General features: G+C 56.8%; 1 protein-coding gene across 1 annotated transcript; it reads left to right on the forward strand.

Annotated features, from left to right (window-relative positions):
• Positions 1-5,758: 5,758 nt before the first annotated feature.
• Positions 5,759-14,380, forward strand: Ceacam19 (CEA cell adhesion molecule 19). Its single transcript, XM_063252848.1, has 7 exons — positions 5,759-6,230; positions 7,388-7,756; positions 10,121-10,277; positions 10,400-10,446; positions 11,052-11,134; positions 11,938-11,991; positions 12,275-14,380. Exons 1-7 carry the CDS (start codon positions 6,158-6,160, stop codon positions 12,329-12,331), a joined length of 840 nt encoding a protein of 279 aa, XP_063108918.1. The 5' UTR covers positions 5,759-6,157; the 3' UTR covers positions 12,332-14,380.
• The last annotated feature ends 8,404 nt before the right edge of the window (positions 14,381-22,784 follow it).

A 22,784-nucleotide genomic window follows, 5' to 3' on the forward strand; every position in this document is an offset into this window, starting at 1 on the left:
CTCAGGTGATAAACTTGACCAACTACCAGTGTTCTCCTCTCAGAGGGCAAAGAGCAAGTTAACCCTGTAACTGCAATTTAAGAATTTGCAAGGCACGAGAAACGTTTTAGGCACATCAACTTAAACTGGAAACCTTTACGGATTAGCGGGCTGGGGATTTAGCTCAGTGGCACAAGCGCCTGCCTGTAGGGATGAGGTCACCGGTTCGATCCCCAGTTAAAAACAAAAATACCAATTAGTTAAAATTTGTCATTTCATTTTTTCTGTAAAACTTGCTTTGGCCCAACAGGGCTTTGTGGCCATGCAGCCCCAGACCAGAGCTGCTGCAGCTCTTAGACGCCAACGGGCAGCCGGCACCAGGTGGGAGGCACTGAGCCAGAGCTGGCCTTGGGGCTCCGGAAGCCCGAAGGGGACCTGGGCTCGGACCACCCTGCACTCACTGATCCACCCCTCCGGGATCACTGTCATCACCCCATTTTACAGACCGTTTCTGTCTCTGTTTTTTTCTATCAAGCTGTCCACAGCCTCCCCTGCTGTATATCCTGGTGCAACAAAGCTAAATAGCTTTTTCATGTGTTTGCCCAATTAGACCACTTTCCTCTCCCAAGCCCTGGCTGAGTGCAGGAGACCTTGGGCTCACACATTTTATTTTGTTTCTACATACATTTATATATATATATATATATATATATATATATATATATATATATATTTTTTTTTTTTTTTTTTTTTTTTTTTTTTTTTTTTTGGTCCCCCCTAGGTGTTTTCCATCTGGGTGTGGGATTCTCCAGCCCGTCCGGTTTTGGGCTGCACCTGTAATTCCAGCACTGTCTTTGAGGTTCTCTCCAAGCGGGTCACCCCTGCGTTTCGTTTGGCTCTCATGGCAAGCTGCTGGAGAGTCAGTCTCGGGCAAGCTGCTCTCCGGCATGGGCCTGTCCCACCCGTTGTTAGCAACTCACCTGACCGAGTCAGGGACAGTGGGCCGCTCCTGCGTCCAGCATCTCTAAGAACCAGTTCTCCAATCGTTGCTGCAGGCACGCCTGCTGGAGTGCAGGTCAGATGACTAGGTACTCCCCAGGAGGTGACCAGGCTCCCCCTCTGTCCTAACAGGACAAGGCTTCCCCCCGGGACCCCTAAAACCTTACAGTGGGCCTGTTGAATGCAAGTGCCCCAGAATCATCCTGAATCCCCTCAGGTTCCATTTGTGCTGCCGTGGGAGGGCTGGTTCCTCTCCACGGTTTCTCCAGTGGCACCAGAGGTCTCAGGACCTAGCTTTACACATTTAGGTGAGGGGTTGGGCTTTAGAAATGGGGGAAGGAGAGACAAGCAAAGGTACAGAGACCAGACAGAGCAGCTGAGTCCTGCAAGAACAGGATGACGGAAATTGTCAATGGGCGCAGCTGCCAATCTTACCTGGACCAGAACAAGAAGTTACAGCTGGGCTGGGGGCTCAAGACACCTTGCTCTTTAAGTCCTGCTTCACCACCAGTGACACCGCAGCACACAGGAGGCATCACCAGCCAGGAAAGCCGAGAGAGACCTTCACAGCCAGAGTCTGTGTCAGGGCCGACGCTGTGGCCCAGCTCTTCCCGGGCCCTGCCGTGAGGGACACTCCCAGTGTGGGCACCCAGAGTGGCTCAGGTCCCCAGATGAACTGTACAGCGGGCTGTGTAAGGGCTTTGAGGTGACCACCCAGGCACAGGGACAAAAGGCCAGATCTCCCTGTGGGCAGGGCTGACCCTTTACTGCAGAATGGCCTAGCTGAATGTTCCTGACACTGAGCTTCCAGATCTGTGTCTCTGTCCAGTCCCTGGAGTTACAAGAAACAGAGACTGGAACTCAGGTCCCAGGCAGCTGCCTGGGTTGTTAGAGAAGTAGGAGGAAGGGTGGATAGATGTGAACTTGGGGGCCATGGGCTCTAGCAACCTTTGCTGGTGCCCCTGCAGCTATGAAACTCCGTGAGGCAGAGCTGCTCAGATGCTGCTGATAAATTTGCTTAAAAGGCCTGTAGGGGAGTGGGGCGCATTCAGAGGTGGAGGTCGCACCTAGTGTGCTCAGGACCTGAGGACCACCCCTACCAGCGCAAGAGAAAGTGAAAGAAAAGGTCAGCAAGCTTGGAGGCTGCAAGAGAAAACACTGGAGCACAATTAGGGCTTGCCTGGGAGCTGAGAGAGCTCACAGCGTGAAGGGCTCCCGGAGAAGGAAGAGCAGGGATGGGACCACAGGGGGCCCAGCCCCGTGGGGAGAGCTGGGCAGACCGGGAGATTGGGGGGTTTTCTGGGTGATCCTCTGCCCCCGCACCTCACTGAAGCCTCTTTATTTTCTCTCCCAGAGGGCTGTCTACAGAGGGGCCTTTGTGGGGATCAGGGGGCGGAGTTTGTGTGGAGTGATGGGAGACTGTCCCATCACCACATGGGACAGAACCAGGAGTGCAGATGTAAGGCCCTGAATCAAGAGAAACGCCAGCATCTGCCTCCCCCCAAGATTCTCCAACTCTTTTCTCCTGCCCTGTCTCCCCCACTCCACCCCTTTAATACTTCAATAGGACCAAACAGACAAGCTAGAAAACCCATCAGGGATTCATGCTGAGCTCACTCGTTTGCATATGGGTATCCAGTTTTGCACAACCTTGGGGATGCCATTAATGCCACCAAATTGTCCATTTTAAAAGTTTACATGGAAGCCAGGCACAGTGGCACATATCTGTCATGACAGCACTCTGGAGGCTGAGGCAGGAGGATGACAAGTTCAAGGTCAACCCGGGCTATAGAATGAAACCCTGCCTCAAAAACAATAACCCCAGGGCTGGGGATTTAGCTCAGCAGCACAAGCGCCTGCTTGGCAAGCTTGAGGTCATGAATTCGATTCCCAGTATAGAAAGAAAAACCTCACCCACACACACAAAAAAAAGTATGGTGTCATAGGGTTATAATCCCACACGCTGAGGGGTTGAAGCAGATGAATCACAAGTTTGAGCCTAGCAGGCCACAGTCTTAAAATAAAACTAAATAAATAAATGAGCTGGGTATGTAGCTCAGTGAACCCTGGGCTGTAGTCTCCAGTAGAAAGTAAGCAAGCAAGAAAGAAACCAGTGAATCAATCTTATTAGCAGAAGCTTAGTAACTTGGAAAGCACAGAATCAGCACTGCGAGCGCAGCTCAGGGGTGCAGCACTGGCTTAGATGTGTGGGGCTCCATCCCAGCCCCAAAACAACATCATTTCTGTCCGGGTCCTGGAGCTCAGACGTCCGAAGTGAGTTCAGCAGGTTACAGTCGGCTGTCAGCAGCACCTGCTTACACCCATAAGGGAAAATCTGGTCGCTGCGCCTTCCAGCTTGGAGACACCACCTTCTCAGACTCAGGCAGCCTACGTGCACCACGCATGCCCAGAACGAGCTACTGGGGGGGGGGGGGGTGCTGCGCGGCAGGACGCTCCTCTCCTCTCGCGAGATCACGTGGAGCTGAAGAATCCCACCACTCAACCAATCCCTGGTCAGAAGGAGAGGGGGCAAAACCAGTTAGTAACTAACACCAGCCTCTGGGTAGCTGCGAGACTGAACTTCATTCTGTGCTTTGGGACACAGTCTATAAATGTGCTGAAATGAATGTGGACTCTTCGTGTGTGTGTGTGTGTGTGTGTGTGTGTGTGTGTGTGTGTGTGTGTGTGCTGGGAGCTGAACCCAAGGTGTCCAACACTGAGTCACGTACCCCAGTCTTTTTTATTTTGATAGGGAGTCTTGGTAAGTGGTCCAGGCTGGGCTTGAACTTGGGATCCTCCTTGTCTCAGCCTCCCAGAGTGATCAGGCTACAGGCAGTGGGAGAGAGGGCTCTTCCTTTTTAATAATGCAAAAGGAGAGCAAGAGCAAGAGCCAGAATGAGAGAGAGACAGACTTAGAGACAATCTCCAGGGGCCAGAGATTTAGCTCAGCAGCCAGCGTAAGCACCTGCCTGGGAAGCATGAAGTCCTGAGTTGGATCCCTGGTGAGAGAGAGAGACAGAGACAGAGAGAATTTCCAGCAACTGGAAAATCTAGACCGGCTGGCTTTGCCAAGTGCACTACCTGGAAATGACTGCTGGGATGTGCCAATCTGTCCCTGGCAGACACAGGAAGCTATAGCAAGGAGGAGGGAGAGGGCGTGGGGACCCTAGGTGACCTCTCAGCTGGGGGAGGTGGGGCGAGCCCAAGACTAAGCCCAGCAGTGCTGGTACCAAGCACAGGCACGAGGAGCCTGCGGCTGCTCGGCCGCTGCTCCCAGCACCCTGCGAGGGGGCAGCTGTAGCTCCCACCAGGGAAGAAGCTGAGGCTCCCCGGAGAGAGGGAGCCTCTCCGTCTGCAGCTGTTTGCTGTTGGTCCCCTGGGCCACAACAGGGCGCTCAAGGAGGTCTGGAGTCAAGGCACCTCACCTGCCCCAACCTGGGGACCACACGACACCATGACCTGTGACCAGCTGGGCACAGACTTCACCAGGGCAGCCAGCCTGCCACTGCCCACCCAGATCTCCACAGGGCACCCAGCCCCTATAAACCTCTGGAACAATAAAGACAGTACTTCCTATCTGTGCTGGCCCGTGTGACAGCCACTGACCACATGGCGCTGGTGAACAGGTGGACGTTTGAGGGGCTCAAACTGTTTGAGGCATTCGGTGACGCACACCTGTGATCCCAGCACTTGGGGAGGCTGAGGCAGGAGGGTCCCTGTAGTTCAAGGCCAGCCTGGGCTACACAGTGTGCTCAAGGCCAGCCTGAACTGCATAGTGAGACCCTGTGTCCACAAAAAGTATAAGTACATAGCAAATGTATGAAGTATATTAAGTAAAATATATATTTAAATGGCTATTTAATTTTTTGTACGTTTTAAGTGATTATTTAAATTCACATTAATTAATTGTAATTATCATTGTAGCTGATGGCTGCGTGTTAGACAGCTCAAGCCTGGACCTGCCACCACCCAGACTCTGTCTAGACGCACTCCAAAGCCAGGCAGGGCATGGTGGCAGCTGACTATGAGCACACTCACTCTGGAGCCCCGCCCGGGCTGCTTAGGCAGAGCTGTGGAATCTGAAAAGTTAAAAAGACTAAGGATGTAGCTCAGCACTAAGTTCAAGCTCCAAGTTTGGGGGGTGGGGACAGCGATGACTGATGGCCCCCACTGCCCCAGCCTCGCACAGGCATGGTGTGCACACACACCCCCTCCTGCCACCCGAGTCCAAGAAATCAACGGCCTGGCTCCACCTCGGCCCACACCATCAGCCAGCCTCACCCCACCCACCCACCCATCAGCTGTCCCATTTCCCTGCCCTTCCAGGGCGCAGCTGAGCTGTGGCCTCCCAGCCCATCAGGCCAGGTAGGTGGCCCTTGGGCTCTCCTTGGCCACTGGGCTGTCCCCTGTGAGCCCCCTGAGGAATGAGGGCCAGCTGGAGACCTCTGTCATCACCGTCTGTGCAAACAGGCACCGGGAATGCATGCTAAAGGGAAGGAAGGAAGGAAGGAAGGAAGGAAGTTAGTTTTGGAAAAACCTAAGGAGCTAGGCACAGGGGTGCACGCCTATGATGCCAGCAGTCTGGTAGGCTGAGGCAGGAGGATCGCAAATTCAAATGCAGCCTGAGTGACTTAGCAATTTAGCATGATCCTGTCTCCAAATAAAAAATGAAGGGCTGGGAATATAGCTCTGTGCAAAAACCCTGCGTTCAACCCCTAGTAGTATATAGAAAGAAAGAAAAAAGCAAAGTACTTCAGAATGAGCCAGCTGTGGGTGCAGGGCCCCTTCTACCTTCCCTCCCAGAAGATGTGCCTGTATCCCTAGGCCTCAGTCTCCCCATTTGTGCAATGGGCACAGCTGTGCAGTGCTGCCCCACAAGTTGTATGACAGAGGATGGCTTAACCAGAAGCCACGGTGACAGTCATGCCGGGTGGGAAGAAGAGGTTAAGGGGACCAAGGAGGAGCCTGGGAAAGCGGGTGGGCAAGTCCCCAGTCACTTGGGAAACTGGTTCAGCTAGTGTCTGCACTGCCACCCGCCGGCACACAAGTCAGGCTGTGAAAAGGGACATGAGGCTGGGCCGGCTGACTCTGTCCTGGGGACACTGTCCCCAGGACCTCCACTGAGCTGGGCTGCTTCAGAGAGCCAGGGCTGGCGCTCTGGCCCCCTCGGTGCCAGGCCATGGCCAGAGGACCTGAGATGGAGACCCCTGCGGGAACCCTGGGCTGCTTCTCAGCGGGGCTCCTGCTGTCTGGTAAGAGGGGCCAGCCCTGGGGGCTGGGGGAGACAGGGACCCAGCTCTGACAGAAACTTCCCCGGAGGAGGGGGAGATGTGGGACAGGAAGTGATCAGAGCAGGATCAGGCAGGGCAGCAGAATCGGCTTCATCCTCTTTTTCTGTGTCTGTCTTTTGAGACAGCGTCTCTGTAGTTTAAGCTGGTCTTGAACTCTCTATGTGGCCCAGGCTGGCTTCACGTTTGTGGTGATCCTCCTGCCTCGCTCTTCTGAATGCTGGGATTACAGGCATGCACAGCCACACCCGGCATCCTCATTTTATCCATGGAGTTGTCCAGGATGTCAGGACCACGAGGACGGGAATTTATTCAGCTCTCTGCTGTACCCCAGTGTTGAGATCCGGGGAACTGACACACATAGCAGTACAATGGTTGGTTAGTATGGTAGCTCTTACTAGTATTGTTAAAATGTGTAAGAGATATTATACCCAGTATAAGTATTGGAGGCATGGATGGACAGGTGAATGGATTGATGGATGGATGGATTCAGAGAGTCCAAGCATTTCAGGGCAGGCCACATAACATCACAGGGAAGACAAATCCTCTAAACCAAGACAAAAAGAAGGAGGGAGAGGAGGAAGGGGAAGGGGGAGGAGGAGGGGGAGGAGTGAGGGGAGGGGGAGGAGGGGAGGGGGAGGAGGGGAGGGGGAGGAGGGGAGGGGGAGGGGGAGGAGGGGAGGGGGAGGGGGAGGAGGGGAGGGGGAGGGGAAGGGGAGGGGGGAGGGGAGGAGGAGAAAAAGCAGCAGCAGTGGCGACAGCAGCTGGGCACAGCGCTGCACACCTATAAATCCCGGCACTCAGGAGGCTGAGATAGGAGGGTAGTTGTGAGTTCAAGACCAGCCTGGGGTACAAAGTAAGCTCAAGGCCAGCCTGAACTGTATAGTGAGACCCTCAAAAAAAAAAAAAAAAAACCCTCTCTGGCCCAATGAGATGGCAGATCTGTGGCGTCAGCACCTTTCTTCCTATGCCTGATGCAGAGCAGACATCACTAGTGAATCCCCGCACTGCTCTCAGCACACAGTGCTTGGAGCTCTTTCGGATGAGGACCCACGGGGAGGAGAATACTGTGCCCTGTCCACCGACTCCCCGTCTCACGCTGTTCCCATAACCTCCTCCAGCCTCAGTCCTGGCACTCTGGCTGCCCCACGGCACCCAGGCAGCTCTCCGCATCCAGAAGATTCCAGAGCATCCTCAAAAGAACCAGGACCTCCTCCTGTCCGTCCAGGGCGTCCCCAGCACCTTCCAGGACTTCATGTGGTACCTGGGGGAGGAGGCCGACGGGGGCACAAGGCTGTTCACCTACATCCCCGGGCTCCAGCGGCCCCAGCGGGACGGCAGCGCCATGGGGCAGCGCGACATTGTGGGCTTCCCCAACGGCTCCATGCTGCTGCGGCGGGCCCAGCCTTCAGACAGCGGCACCTACCAGGTGGCCATCGCCGTCAACCCCGCCTGGACCTTGCGGGCCAAGACCAAGGTCCGGGTGGCCAGTGAGTACCGGGGGCCTGGAGAGGGGTGGGAAGCTGGGGGGCAGCGCCGTGAGCCAGGCCCAGTGCAGAGCCCGTGCCGGTCCCCATCCGCCCGTCAGCACACACTGGCCGAGCCCCGTCACCTACCTGTATTTCGAGACAGAGCCGGGCTGAGTTGCCCACTGCCATCGCCCTCCCACCTCCTAGAGCTCGGGGGTCGCAGGCTGGGGTTACAGTTTAGTTTTCCACCCTCAGCACCCTGACATTTCCGACCAGTGAGTATTCTGGAGCTGCAGCGAGGGCTCCCAGCATTTGGGTCCTGCTCACCACATTCCAGTGGCACCTTCCTAAGCCTTGACAACCAAAGACATCTCCAGATTCATCTCCCAGAGCGAAATCACCCCTGCTGGGAACCACTGCCCTAAAGTAATTTATTTTTACCTTTAAACAGCTGCCGGAGTCCGGTACAGTGGTACACACCTGTAATCCTTGGACTCTGGGAGGCTGAGGCAGGAGGATGGCCACTAATTTGAGGCCAGCCTGGCTGTCTTAAACAAAAATCTACATGAGGCAGGCATCAAGATTTCCATTTTACAGATGGGGAAATTGAGGCACAGAGAGGTTGTGATTTTCTCAGTAAAGAGAATGAACCAGGATGACAGGAGGTACAAAGGAGGTCATCGGGACAGATTGACTGCAGAAGTGACATGTGAGGACAGACCAGGACAGAGTTGTCACGGGAAGAAGATGTCATGACCTGAATATTTGTCCCCCACCCCAAAATTCATACATTGAAATCCTAATCCTCAAGGTGACGGCATTATAAAGTGGGGTTTGCGCTGTTTCTGTCCTTCTCTGCACTTCTGGAGATGCCCACAGGGCCTTTGCACATGCTACTATCACAGAGCAGTGGCCCCAGCCCAAAAGGTGGGACCCTGGGAGGTGACCAGATTGGCAGGGTGGAGAGCTCATGAGTGGGTTCAGTGTCCCTTAAAAAAGGCCCACAGGAGCCTGGCGACCCTGAGATCACTGAGAAGCCCACAGCCCAGAGGGGTCCTCAGCAGGACCAAGCACTCTGGCTGGGATTGAGCTCCAGGCACAGGGAGATCGAGGGCTGAGGCTCTGAGTGCAGACTGGCCCAGTGCAGTCAACGCACAGGTGGCAGCAGGCTGCTGTGACTCAGGCTGAGTGAGGAGGGGATGGGAGGCAAGATGTGCAGGGTTTCCAGGGCTCGCAGCCCAACGGGAACACAGACTCTAACCGGGGGCCACATGGCTGTGAAAACCGTGCAGGAAGTGTGAGGCTGTGAACAGGGGCTCCACAGTGAGTCTGGGCTTCAGTGATCCCTGGAAATGTCTGGGGAGAGAGGAAAAGAATGGGGGGAGGTGTTTGGGCCTAGCTCAGCCTATACAAAGGGCCTGTGGCAGGACATTGTAGGGCCCAGCAATGCTTGGGCAGGAAAGCAAGAAAGGACATCCTAGGACAGGCATGGTGGCACATGCCTATAATAATAACAGCTATTCAGGAAGCTAAGGCAGAACTTCAAGTTCAAGGCCAGCCTGGGAAATTTACTAAAACCCCATCTCTAAGTACTATAAGATTTTTTTTTAAGTGCTGGGGATATAGCTCAGTGGTAGAGTTCTCGCCTAAAATGTGTGAGGTCCTCGGTTCCAAACTCACCAAAAAAAGCAAAATAAAGCCAGGCATGGCAGTACACACCTGTAACCCCAGTGGCAGGTGGAGACAGGAGGATCTCAGTGAATCTGAGGCCAGCCTGGGATACACAGTAAGTTCAAGGCAGCCTGAACTGCATAGCAAGACCCTGTCTCAAAAATAAAAGACCCTGTCAACAAAACAAAAAATAATTTTAAAAAGAAGCAGGTTCAGAAGTTCCAGGGCATTCTGTGGTCCTGCAGGGCTGGTAGCAGTGACTTGGGCTCTTCAGGGACCAGACACAGGCTGCTCTGACACTGACACCCACGGTGCTTGAGCACAGAGCCTGACTCCTCTTTCCTGACGTCCATGCGTCCTCTGTGACCTCCCAGCTATGCAGGAGGACACCATTTCACAGATGGGGAAACTGAGGCACAGTTTCAGGCGCTCACCCAGGGCACCCACTGAAGAGCAACAGATGTAGGACTTGAACCCAGGTCGGCGCTCAGAGTCCAGCTCAGGGCTGTGTCTTTCCCCTACTTCACCCTTCGGGCACCCAGAGGCGCTGGTGGGGTGAAGTCTAGCCTTCAGTATTCTTTAGGGAGAGAAGGGAGACCACGCAGAGTCTGGAAACCAGACAGCTCTGGCCTGGAAGCAGGGACCTGCACGTCAGAGTCCCGTGGACGGTCACGCCTGGGCTGCCGGGATGTCACACAGCTCTCTTGCCCGCAGAGAGGCAGGAGGACCTGCCCACCGCCACCACACACCTATCCATGAGCCCGGGCGTCATGGTGGCCGCCATTGTGGGGCCTCTGGCCGCTGGGGCCCTGCTCGTGAGCAGCATCACCTGCCTCCTGGTTTTGAGAGACCGCAGGGGCCCAAGCTCCAGGTACCGCCCGGCTGTCTCCTCCCTCTCCCTGCCTATCCATGGCCCCCTGGTGGACCGGGCTGCCCAGCCTCCCTGGTCCCCGGCACCTCTTTATCCTGATGCAGCTCCTTCTGCGCCCCCAGGGCGACGACCACAGGGAAGCCGGAGCTGAGCCCCCACCCTGACCCTGGTAAGCAGGAGCCTGGGTCTCACCACCCAGCTCTCCCCAGACCCTCTGCCTTCACCTTGGGGCACCCATCCCCTGCCCCAGCAGACCTCAGCAGTTCTCCAGGACCCAACCCGGCACAGCAGTGCCCTCCCCAAACCTGCCTCTCCTCCCTTCCGTCACGTGGGGGCTCCCATCCACCCCACAGGTCACTGCCAGGTGGGGTGCCCACCCTTGTCCCTCTGCTCCAACACCCCCATGGCTTCCCTGTGCCCTCTTTGCTAAGCCCCCTCGCCTCTCTCCTGGCCTCTGGTCATGCCCCTGGCTTTCTCCTCCCGGGGGACCCAGGCTGGGCAGCAGCCGCCTCCCCAGGCCCTCTCCTCTCTGCCGCCTTGAGGTTCCCCTCTTCCCGGAAGCCTCCTCTGACCCGCAGGCTGTCCCCCAACCCTGGACACTCTGGGTTCTCACCGTCCACTGTCACAGCGGGCTGGGAGCCCCAGAAGGCTTGGGCTGTCCTGGTCACCTCTGTGTCCCCAGCGCATGGTCCAGCAGGAGGAGGGACAGCAGATGAATCGGTGACTGTCACACACCACCTGTTCGCTGGCCTCCCCTCTTGTCCTCCGCTTCAGGTGACAACATTTATGAAGTAATGCCATCTCGGCACCCCCTGGGGTCCCCTGCCAGTGACGCGGGGCCCGTGAACTCAGCCACGGTGAGTCCCAGCACCACCTTCTCCCTGAAGCCAGCTTCCAGCAGTGGCCTCCCCTGAGTTGCTGGTGGCACCCTGGGGTGCCTCAGCACCTGGTTTGGAAACGTGTCTCCATCCGTCTGCCTCTGTCCCTGCCCCTGCCCCTGCCCCTGCCCCTGCCTCTGTCTCTGTCTCTGTCTCTGTCTCTGTCTCTGCCTCTGCCTCTCTCTCCCTCCTGAGACAGAGGCTGAATGGAGCAGCCCAGGGCTGCAGGACCAAGGCTGCACTGAGCGGCTTCTGTCCTGGGGCGTCGCAGGGAAGGAGGGAGGGAGTTAAGCGAGTTGTTTAAACCCAGTGACAGGAGGAGGTTGCCGAGCAGAGGCCCAGCACTGAGGCCTGGATGTGGCCGGAGCTGAGCGCTGGGGTGGGGGTGGGGAGGACCTCTGAGCCCTGTGCCCTGTCACCAGGGCAGCGACATGCAGGCAGGCACCTTCCTTAGCCCAAGGCCCTCACAGCGGGGAAGAGGAGCATCAGGAAGTTTGAATCCAGGCCTGGTAATCCAGGCCAGGCCTGGGCAAGTGTGGGGAACACCTGCGATCCCAGTTATCCGGGAGGCTGAGGCAGGAGGGTCACAAGTTTGACCCCAGCCTGGGCAACTTAGTGACTCAGCAAAACCCTGACTCAGAATAAAAATTAAAAAGGGCTGGGGGTGTGGCTCGCTGCACAGGTCCTGAGGTCAATGCCCAGCACCAAAAAAAGAAAAAATAAAAGTAAAACCAGCAAAGCAGAGGCGGTGGGTGCCTGGCTCAGCCCCCCTTTCCTTGCAGCCCCCCAGCGTGCCCCCGCCCCTGCCACCAGAGCCGGAGAATCACCACTACCAGGTGTGGAGGGGACTGGGGGCCCCTGGGACCCTGGGAGGGATGCAGAGGACCCACGGGGACACCCCCATCACTGCTCCCCAAGCCGAAAGATCACGGCTCCCAGGGACACCCTGGGAAGCCCCCTCCCCACAGCCTGCATGCCTGTGGGCCTTGGATGACACAGGAGGAGCAAAGCCCAGGGAGGGCGGCGGGCGCCCAGGGTCACACAGCGGGCCGGCGGTCAGTCCATCTCGGGGCCCTTTCCGCCCCTCCTTCCCCCCAACCGTAATCACTCTCCCCCCAGGACCTGCTGAACCCCGACTCTGCCCCTTACTGCCAGCTGGTGCCCACGTCTTCCTGAGGGCGCCCGGGAGCCGGGCCTTCCTGGGCCGGGGGTAACACTGCAGAAAACACCCGCAGGACGAGGCCATGAGGCTCCAGTGAGGTAGATGGGGCCACACACCCTGCGCTGGCTAGCACAGGGCAGGGCAGGGACAGGCCCAGCTCCTCACGTGGCCTTGTGTCTGCAGAAGCCAGCACCGCCTCCGCTGGGCCATAGCCCCATCCGGATATCCTGGGGCCCTCGGTGGCCTCATGGGCACCCACGTGCCAGGCTCCCAGCTCTTTATCCTCAGCATCCCAACCCACTCCACTGGGGTCAGGTGGCCCCCACCACAGAATCTGCTGCCGACTTCTGGGTATCGGCACCCCGCCCATCCCAACCTCTCAGGGCAGCAGCTGATCCCAGCCCAAGCGTGGCTCAGCTTTTCACTCCAACTCCCTCACTCACTCAGCAATAAATGAGCTCTTGCTGTATGCAGGCACCATGGAGGCCTTTGAAGCTGGGGCAGGAAACAGCACATGCAAACTCCTACTCACCCGGAGGAACTCTGGGGCACAAGAGAGAATTCAAAAAATGAAACAACTACCTGGCAACTGCCCCAAGGAAAATCGAGAAGGGAGGAGGACCTAGAGATTGGGAATTGGGAGAGCAGAGAAGGCCTCACCAAGGTGACAAATAAGCAGAAATCTGAAGGAGGAAAAGAGGGCCCCGGGGTGGTCCTAGAGAGAGAGCATCCCACCCACAGAGCAGCAGGGAGACGGTGCGGTGGAAGCAGAGAGAGGGAAGGGAAAAGGAAGGGAAACGAGGTTGCAGAGATGGGAGGGGCGGATCGTGCAGGGCCATGTCAGACGCAAGCCTGCAGTCCCAGCAGTTGGGAGGCTGACGCAGGAGGATCCCAAATAGCAATTTGGAGAGACCTTGTCTCAAAATTGAAAAGCTGAAAATGAGCTGAGGTTGTGGCTCAGTGGGAAGGCCCTGGGTCCAATCCTCGTACTGAAAAAACAAAAAGGAGTTCTGTAGGGTGAGAAGGCTGTGTAACCAGACGATGTCACTCAAAGCTGTCTACATCCTAATCGCGGCTGAACGTCACCTCAGATGACAAAAGACAGCAGCCACGCTTACACCCAGGATCTGGAGATGGGAGGCGACCCTGAGTTTCCCGGGGTGCCCGGGGTCCCCCCATATGTCATCATAGACCCCTTGGAGAGGGACAAGGGGAGAGTCAGGCCGGAAGGAGCTGTGAGCACGGCAGGGGCAGAGCTGGCAGGATGCGCGTCCCGGAGGCGGGATACACTTGCTGGAGACCCAGGAGTGAGGGTTAAGCCTCGGAGCACAGGGAGTGCTGGAAAAGCAGACACACAGAGCTCAGGATGAGCACAGCCGAGGCAGCCAAGGACACGGGCTGCTGACACCCGTTCCAGAGCAACAGAGCCGCTGACCTCAGAGAGCAGAGTCCTCTTCACTGGCACAGTTTACACTTAGAGAAGTCTTTGAACGGACTCCCAAGGTCCTGTTCAGTTCCTGAGCTGCCTCTGTATCCCCCCCTGTGGCTGATTAAAAACACGTGGGGTTCTGGTGTTCTTTGTCTCAACCCCCAGGGAATCACGAATTCCGTGTGAGGGTTTTGACCTTCCTGGAGCCCTGAAATCATACACTTCACTCATTTAGGAGGTTGCCTCATCAGTCCGAGATGGCACAGGCCAGTCCCCTACCCCACCCGGGCAGAGCAGCGGTGCCACAGGAGACAGTTCCCATCAGCCCTTGAGAGCTGTGATGACACAGAGCCCTCTCGAAGCAGAAAAGGCAAGGACACAGCTTCTCCCCTCAAGCCACCAGCAAGCTCCCAGCCCCGCCAACACCTTCACTCCAGAAACCCACTCTAGTTTGTTTTGGTTTTGTTTGCGAGATAGGATCTGTGTAGCTCAGGCCGGCCTCAAAATCTTGGCGATCTTCCTGCCTCAGCCTCCCGAGTGCTAAGATTACAGGTGTCCAACACCAAGCCCAGCGAGATTACTTTAGGCTCTGGACCACCTGAGCTGTAAAATAATAAACGTGTGTTGGCTTAAACCACTTCGTTTGTGGCTCTTTGTTCCAGCAGCTGTAGGAAAGTAATATGGAGGATGAAGAAAAATTCAAAGGAGGGCAAGTCACAGTTCAGGCTGGTGCAGCGCAGAGATGCTGGGGTGAGGGATTTCTCTGTCCCCAATCTCTTAAACACTTGGTGACTGTCCCTTAAACCTCCTCCTGATTAAGATGGTCAGTCAGGGCTTAGAGATCCAGACTTTGTCCATAGGCCTCCCTTCTTCTATTCTGGCCACTGCTTATCAAGCCTGGATACCCATTTTCTTTTTCTTCCTACGAGTTTTTAACCAGGCATTTGGCTGCCTACTGTAACATAAAAACTACATTTCCCAAGAGTCCTTGCAGCTCTAAGTGCATCATGTGACTAACTGCAGGCCAATGGGGTGTAAGCAGAAACTACACAAGCCTTTCATAGGTCCTGTGTTTCAAGGGATGGCAATCTCTCGTCTCCCAGTTTCCCTTCCCCTGGGGTTGGAGAAGTTAGTGGGAGCCGCGCGTTGGGTCATGTGGCTGAGGGCAAGACACTGAAATGGGACAGGGCCAAATGAGAAAAACCACTGTTATGTTGGGATTCTGTCACTCAACTCCTTTAAATTCTATATCATATAAGCCCACCCCCGAAATGGAGCATTGATAGTGCTCTGAGGACTCAGTGCCACTCACACATTTCATTGGAACAAGTCACGTGGTACAAACTAATGCCAGAGATGCGGACAAGTGTGATGCTACCAGGAACCCCAGAAGAGGGCGCTCTGGAGGCTGGTAGAAGCTGCTTAGAGACTGAACCATTAGGATTCAAACCCAAACCCAGGGGACTGCGCTACTTTCCGGAGGACCGTCGGGCCGTCTGTCCACTGCCGTCGTGACCCTTCACTCATGCAGCAGACCCCGGGCTGGAGCAGCCGGGTGCGCAAGAATGACAGGATATTTGGAATAACACAGCAGAGGGAGGCAGAGACGGTGGGGAGCTGACCTCAGCATGGTGGCGGCCGCGTGCCCTCCCAGCACTCAGGAGGCTGAGGCAGGAGGATTGCCATAAGTTCGAGGCCAGCCTGACTACATAGCAAGACCCTGTCTCAAAAAACAAAAAATTAATAAAATAGAGGAGGGGAGGAGGCAGGGCCCAGTCTTGAGTCCTGGCACCTGCTGGAGGGAGAGGGCAGCTGCCGGGCCAGGGCGTGGGTGAGGAGACAGTGTGCTCTAACTCCCCTGACGCTTGTCACTCCAGGAATGTTACCGTTTATCGCTGGTCAGCTTTGGTCCTGATACCTACGATGGGGTCTCTGGTGCTGCGCCGCCAGGCCGGCTGGAGTCACATTGGCCAGAAGGAGGCAGCAGAGGAGCGCCCGGCCCGTGGACAGGCCGCCCAGCACGGGCCCACCGGCCCCAGCTGCTCACCTACCCTGGCGCCTCCCTCACCCGCCTCTGCGCTGCAGGCACAGCGGGACCTCCTGAAGCTGACTCTCGGTCCCTGCACCCAGCCCTGGGCAGATGGGCTCCCCGCCTCAGCCTCCAGGCTGTCTCTCACCCCCTCCAGCCCTGGCACCACGCCCGAGGGACCTTTCTAGAGCCCAGACTGACCTTACTTTCTGCTCAGGACCATCCATGGCTTCCCAGTGCCCTGAGAAACCACGCTCCTCACCGCAGCTTGCACCCCATGAAGGTCGGGGTCCTGGGGCCTCCCCTTCAGCCCCTCACCCCCACTGTGTGGTCTGCAGTCCGCAGGAATGAACTACACCATCTCAGGTCCCCTGTCCTTCAGACCGCAGGCTATGCGTCCCTCTTCTATCCACCTCACCCACCAGGCAGCCCCCATTCATTCATTGGCCGTGTTTATTGAGCACCTACTGCACACCAAGCTGTTACATAAACCAGAAGACCAAAGACTTGAAGACAAATCACCAAGTGCTTTGTATTCACTAGCCAATTGTAGGCTCACAACAGTTCTGCAAGGGAAACACTGTGAGGAACCCATTTGACAGATGAGACAACTGAGGCAAAGAAAGGTGAAGTGATGAGGCAGGGGTACGTGCCAGGAATCCCAGCATTCAGGAGGCTGAGGCAGGAGGATCACTGCAAGTTCAAGGCCAGCCTGGGCTACAAAATGAGCTCAAGTCCAGTTTGAATTGCATAGTGAGACCCTGTCTCAAAAAGACAAAAGAAGAAAGAAAGAAAGATGAAGGTACACAGGATCCCAATGGACAACTTGGGAGAAGGACCCAAAATACTATCTTCTGTTCATTTTGCTCGGTGCTGGGTCTGTCCAGGAGCACGCCCAGGAGTCTGCCCTCTGCAGTGGGTGTGGGGAGGGCAGTGCCGCCCTGAAGGGTATTTCAGGCATTCGGCCCCGTGGGCAGGAGATCAGTGACCCGGCTGGGGCCCCCGGCCTGCCCACAGGGTCCCGCTTCCTGAGCACTTGCCGGGAACACGGCGGTCTCAGGGCTCCCGGGTTCCCTGGCTGCCGCTCAGTGCTGGAAAATGAGGAAGCAGTGGTGAGAAGGAAGGGCCGGGCGGCCCAGTCATTGTGATTCACAGGGAAAACCCTGCCCTTCCGAGTTCAGCTCCTTTGTGTGCCAAAGGGCGAGCGCAAGCCGGCAGCGGCAGCGGCGGGCAGGGCCGGCGGCCCGTGTGGGCGGTAGGTGGCAGGCAGAGGTGTCCAGCTCCCGCCCTCCGCCATGCTGTTTGCAGCCCTCGGGAGGACGCAGGGTGAGCTTATGCTCAGTGTCTACCTGGAGCATGCTGTATGCAAGGCCCTGGGTTCCACTCCCGGCACTACGGGGGGGGGGGGGTGGATTAAGCCAGAAGTGGTGCTGCTTTCCTGTTCACCCAGCACTTGGGAGGCTGAGGCAGGAGGGTCGCCGTGAGTTAGTTCAAGGCTGGTCTGGGCTACATAGTGAGTTTGAGCCAGCGAGACCCTGCCTCAGAAGAAGAACAAGGAGAAGGTGAAAGGGAAAGGGAAGAGGAAGAGGAAGAAGAAGAGAAGAGAAAAGCAAGCAAGCCAGCCCTTCCTGCTGTTCCTGAGGCGACTGCAAATCCAGTCGCTGACTGGGCACTGGGAGCCATTAAGGCAATATCGACTCTTTTTTTTTTTCTTTTTTTTCACTTTTTACATGAAATAATGATTTTGTGAGGGTGTTTGGCTCTTTCTCTTTGGTACTGGGAATGGAACCCAGGGCCTTATATGTGCTAGGGGAGCACTTTACCACTGAGATACACTTCCAGCCCGTTTAAAATTTCTAGACAGGGTCTCACTGGGTTACCCAGGCTAGCCTGAAACTCAAACCCTGCTGCCTCCTGAGTAGCTGCGATTACAGGCGTGCACCACGGTGGCTGACCCTGCCACACTTTTAAAAACAAGTTCAGATCTTTTAGAGATAGAGGCGGAAATCGCTTATGGATTTTAAAAAAAAAAATAAGTCTGAGATTTGCTTTCCAAATACTTCATCCACTGGGCCAACCTGGGGTCAGAAATATTTGGCAAAAAAGTCTGGGCCTGCTTGGAACATGTGGAAACATCTGTCCTTGTCACCACTCCCTGAAGAATAGAGCAGGTGCACGTCCTGGGTATCATCCGTCACCTAGGAGCGAGCTGCAGTGTACGGGGCGCGGGACGGGGCAGGCCGAGGATCTGCACACGCGGGCACCAGCTGTCTACACAGGGCTCCCCAGAGAACCCAGCCGTCTGCTGCCTCCACACCCCCAGGCCTCGGCCACCTCCTGGCTCCCACACCTTCTGCCACAGCCTCAGCCCAGGCCCGCACCTTACCCTGCGCCCTCACGCTGGGCCTGCCCATCACTGAACAGAGGCCAAGGTCCAGGGCCTGTCAGCAGCCAGGTGTGGTGACGCACACCTATCATCCCAGCTCTCAGGAGGCTGAGGCAGGAGGATCTCTGTGAGTTCAAGGCCAGCCTGGGCTACATGGTGAGACTGTCACAGGGTGATTTTGCCTCCTGCCCTTCCTCCTGCCTCTCCATGCAGCATCTGCCTCCCTCCTCCCTCCTACCTCAGGGCCTTGGCACTTGCGGTGCTGTCTTCTCCCAAGCCATCCAGAGGCTCCCTGCCACCTCCCTCGGGCTCAGCCCCAGCCTCCCTGGCTGAAGGAGCAGCCTGTCCTCCCTGTTCTGTGCCCCTGCGTTTGTTTTCCTGAGGCACTTCTTGCTCCCTGACCTCACCTGTTTATCGGTGCCCCTCTGCCCCTAGGACTCAGCCCCTCGGGAAGTGCTATGTCTCGGGTCCGTGTCCCCACCCGACTTGGCACCCAGCCACAGCTCAATAAATATTTGCTGAATGTTTCAAGGCCTTGGAAAACCCCAGGCTAAGGGCGGCCGGGCTGGGACAGGCCAAGCTCACTCTCACCCCGCCCTCCGGCTCTCTCCAGGGCCAGGGTTAGGGGCCCCAGGTCCCATCTGTCCCGGCCCCCCAGGACCAACCGGGATCTGCCAGGTGGCCCAGGGAGCCACAGACCCTGTGATCAGGGAGGAGCCCGGGCCCAGCACCTGCCACGGTGCCACCCAAGCCTCGGGCCCCACCCACCTGCCCCACCAGGCAGGCCAACAGGGTCCACGGAGGCCCAAGTCCACGGACCCAGCTGGCAGCACATGACTTGGCCGGGGAGATAAGGAGACGAGACCAAACAAGGTCACTCTAAACCAGGGCACAGTGCCACTGTGTCCCCAGATGGCTGTGCGGAGAAACCAAGGCTGAGACTTTGCCAGGCGGTGGCCCTGAGCCTCGGTTCCTGCGCCTGCAAAATGGGGCTGGGGGCAGGTGGAGCTGGACCAAGTGGCAGGAAAAGCCACGAAAATACAAAAGAGAAATCGTGAACAGCCGGGCTTGGAGGGGGGCCCGCAATCCCAGCACTCGGGAGGCTGAGGCTGGAGGATCCCATCCTGGAGTCCAGCATGAACAGTTTAGTGACCGGGAAGATCCTGTCTCAAAATAAGAAAGGGCTGGGGACTCAGTTCCGTACAAAGGCCCTGGGGTCAACTCCCCAGTACAGAAAAAAAGTCAGAAGCCAGCACAGATCCTGAGAAGCTGAGGCAGGAGGGTCACAGTTCAAGCCCACCCTAGGCAATTTAGGGAGACTCCATTTCTGAAAAAAGAAACAGAGAAGAAAGAAAAAGGAAAGATTGACCTCAGCGCACAGAGCCGCACTCTGGCCCCTTCCCTGGCCCAGCTCCGACCAACAGAAATACCCTGTGAGCCCCGGGAACAGCTTTCTACTTTCTGGTATCACGTGAGGAAAAAGAAACGGGTGAAACGCATCGATTTAACTCAATACACGCAAAATGCTGCCATTTCAACATGAAATCAACACCAGAATGAGCTACTTCACCTCGCTTGGGCTGCGCTGTCTTCAGTCTCTGGTGTACAGTTTCATTCAGAGCTGATCTCAGTTTGGAAAAGCTACAGGCTGAGGGTGACCTTCAGGGACAGGACAGCCAGGCGATCACAGTCAACTGGGCTCCAGCCTCCTCTCCAGTGTGGCCAGATCCCCGCAAAATCCCAGCAGGAACCAGGCATCCCGGCATTAGGGAGGCTGAGGCAGGAATATGGCTGCAAATTCAAGTCCAGCCTAGGTAGGCTCCATAGTCAGTCCAAGGCCAGCCTGAAATACGTGGTGAGACTCTGTCTCCAAAATGAATAAATAAAGTATAAAATGAATGAATGAATAAAAAACCCAGAGTCCTCTGGGTGGCCCGTGAGACCTTGTGAGAATTTCTCAATACCTTCTCAACTCTCATTACTCAGGTCCCGCCACCCCTCAGTCTTCCTCATGTTCCACAACACACTTCTGCCCCAGGGTCTTTGCACCTGCTGTTCCAGAGCATGCATAGCTCCTTCCTCAGATTTCTGCATGCCTCCCACACTGCAAGTCTCCTCCAGGGTGGCCTCCTTCCTGCTGCCTGCTGTGTTTCAGCCACCTCCATCTCTCCCCCTGCTTTATGTCTGTCCACAGGTCAACGGGTCCGAGCTGCCTGATGCAATATCACACGTACTTGTATCTGTCAGTCTCTTTACATCTCCCCAGCCAATGGAACTCTGGGTCTCTCCAGTTTGTAGCTGGAACCCCAGCACCAACAGTGAACTCCTGCAATTGCAACCCTGGGAGGAGGCTGAGGCAGGAGGCTTGCAAGAGACCAGCCTGGCCCTACAGTGAGAACTTGTCTCAAAATAATAAAATATTAAAAGGGGTGAGGAGAGGAGGTAGCTCAGTGCAAAGGCCCTGGATTGTTCAGTCACCAGTGCTGAGGGGAAAAATAAAAAAAGACTTCGGAACCCGCTCCTCCCCCTGGGCCCAGGACCAGGTGGTAGGGAGCAGCAGGAGGCCAGGATGGCACAGAGGGATGCCAGGGGTGCAGACAGCGCCGGGCATGTGACGCCAGGGCGGGAGGGACGGGGTACAAAGCCGGCCCTGCTCCAAGCCGCTCCCAGCCCAGCCTGTGGAGCTGCTCGGCCCAGGACGGCACCAGAAACCCGGCCTCCCCCGGGACCGGCTGGCTCCGGCTGGCTCGCTGGGTGTCCGGTTCCACAAACACACTCTGAGCCCCTGCCATGAGCTGGCTGGCGCTGGGGACACAGAGAGCACAGCCTGGCGCTGGCCCCTCGGGGGCCAGGCCTCTGAGGGGGCCAGGACAGACACATCCCAAGGAGAGTGTGGGGTGGTGGGGCTGGGATGGGAGAGCTGGGGGCAGCCCCGGAGGGCTTCCTGGAGGAGGAAATGCAGGAGTCCTGTCTTCTCCTGCAGACCCAGGTAGCCACAGCAACTCGGAGCTGGGCAGGCACAGGGGCAGGTTTGTGCCTCAGGGAGAGCCTCTGTGCGCCACACATGGAAGACAGGAGCATGGGCAGGGGTGCCCAGGCAGTGGGCGAGGGAGAAGCCAGGCTCGGGGTGCTCAGAAGAGGCATTAAAGAGGCATCACTAGTTGGAGGTGGTGCTATACTCACAGCCCTAACACTGGGGAAGCTGAGGCAGGAGGATGGCTGTGAGCAAGACCCCGTCACACCCACACAAAGAGTTCCACACACCTGCATCCCAGCTGCTCAGGAGGCTGAGGCAGGAGGATTCAAAGTTCAGTCTCAGCCTGGGAAGCTTGGTAAGACCAGATCTCCAAATAAAAACGGTCAGGACTGTGGATCCAGCTCAGCAGGGAGGCCCTGGGCTCCAGCTCCAGCCCTGAGTAGGTGGCAACATTGTGGGCGTTGGAATGCTCAGGGTTACGAGCCCGGGTCCCCTGTCCCCGAGAAGGGAGGGGCACCCTTGTAAGAGGACCAGGGCTTACCTGGGAAGATGCTGAGGTCAACTTGGGACAGGTGAGAGGCACGGAGGGACATGAGGACACTGATGTGACGGCAGGACACTGCCCTGGGCCTCAGCGAGGGCAGAGCCAGGACAAAACAGGGTGAGGTGAGGTTGCCCGGGTTGGGGGAGGCAGGCACCCGAACGGCCCCACCCCCACCCATCAGAGTCCAGCCCTGAGGGCAGCCTGGGACACCGGCAGAGGCAAGCAGGCAGGACAGGGCAGCTCGGGATGGCCAGTCCCCAAGCAGCCTGCCGGGCCTCAGAGGACCGGCACCTGTAGCCATCAAGACGCACTGGAAGCAGCACTGGGGAGGCTGAGGCAGGAGGGTCACCATGAGTTCAAGACCAGCCTCAGCAGCATAAGTGAGACTGTCTCACAACAAAACAAAACAAAAAGATACAGGAAATAAAAGCAGACCCGTGGGGAGCCCCTGAGGCCCCTAACCCCTTGACCTTCTCCAAGACATCTTCCCATGCAGAAGGCAAGCGGAATAAAACACCCTTTCCTTGGTGATTCCGTGAATGTCAGACCCCTTTCTCCCCTGACGCACAGTAGGTGATCATTAAATGTCTGCCATTTAAGTGTGAGCTGAGCCCTCACTGTGGGAGGCACCACTGCGCGATCTTCCCAGGGCTCCTCGCTTGTTCTGTGGCCCTGGGGATTGAGCCCCGACCTCTGCACTGAGCTACACACCCAACCCTTTTTTATCTTGAGACAGGGTCCCACTAAGTCACGCTGGGCGGAAACTTGCCATCTTCCTGCCTCTGCCTCCCAGAGTGCTGAGGTTCCAGGGCTCAGCGAGTCCCACAGCAGCAGCAGCTGCTAAGGCCCCGAGCAGAGCCACTGGGGGACCAAACGCCACGGTGCCGGATCCCAACTTCAGAGCGGCTCACGTGAGGCACAGTGAGCCACAGAGAGTTCCAGGCCAGCCTGGGCTGCAGAGCAAGAAACTGACTCCAAGGCACATGCATAAACCGGGCGTGGAGGTGCACGCCTGTAATCCCAGCACTCGGGAGACTGAGGCAGGAGGATCATCAAAGAGTTTGAGACCAGCCTGGGCTGCAAAGTGAGCTCAAGGCCAGCC

Source organism: Cavia porcellus, unplaced genomic scaffold (genome assembly GCF_034190915.1).
Source record: "Cavia porcellus strain 051 isolate PalLab524CR breed Dunkin Hartley unplaced genomic scaffold, mCavPor4.1 scaffold_7, whole genome shotgun sequence".
NCBI lineage: Eukaryota > Metazoa > Chordata > Mammalia > Rodentia > Caviidae > Cavia > Cavia porcellus.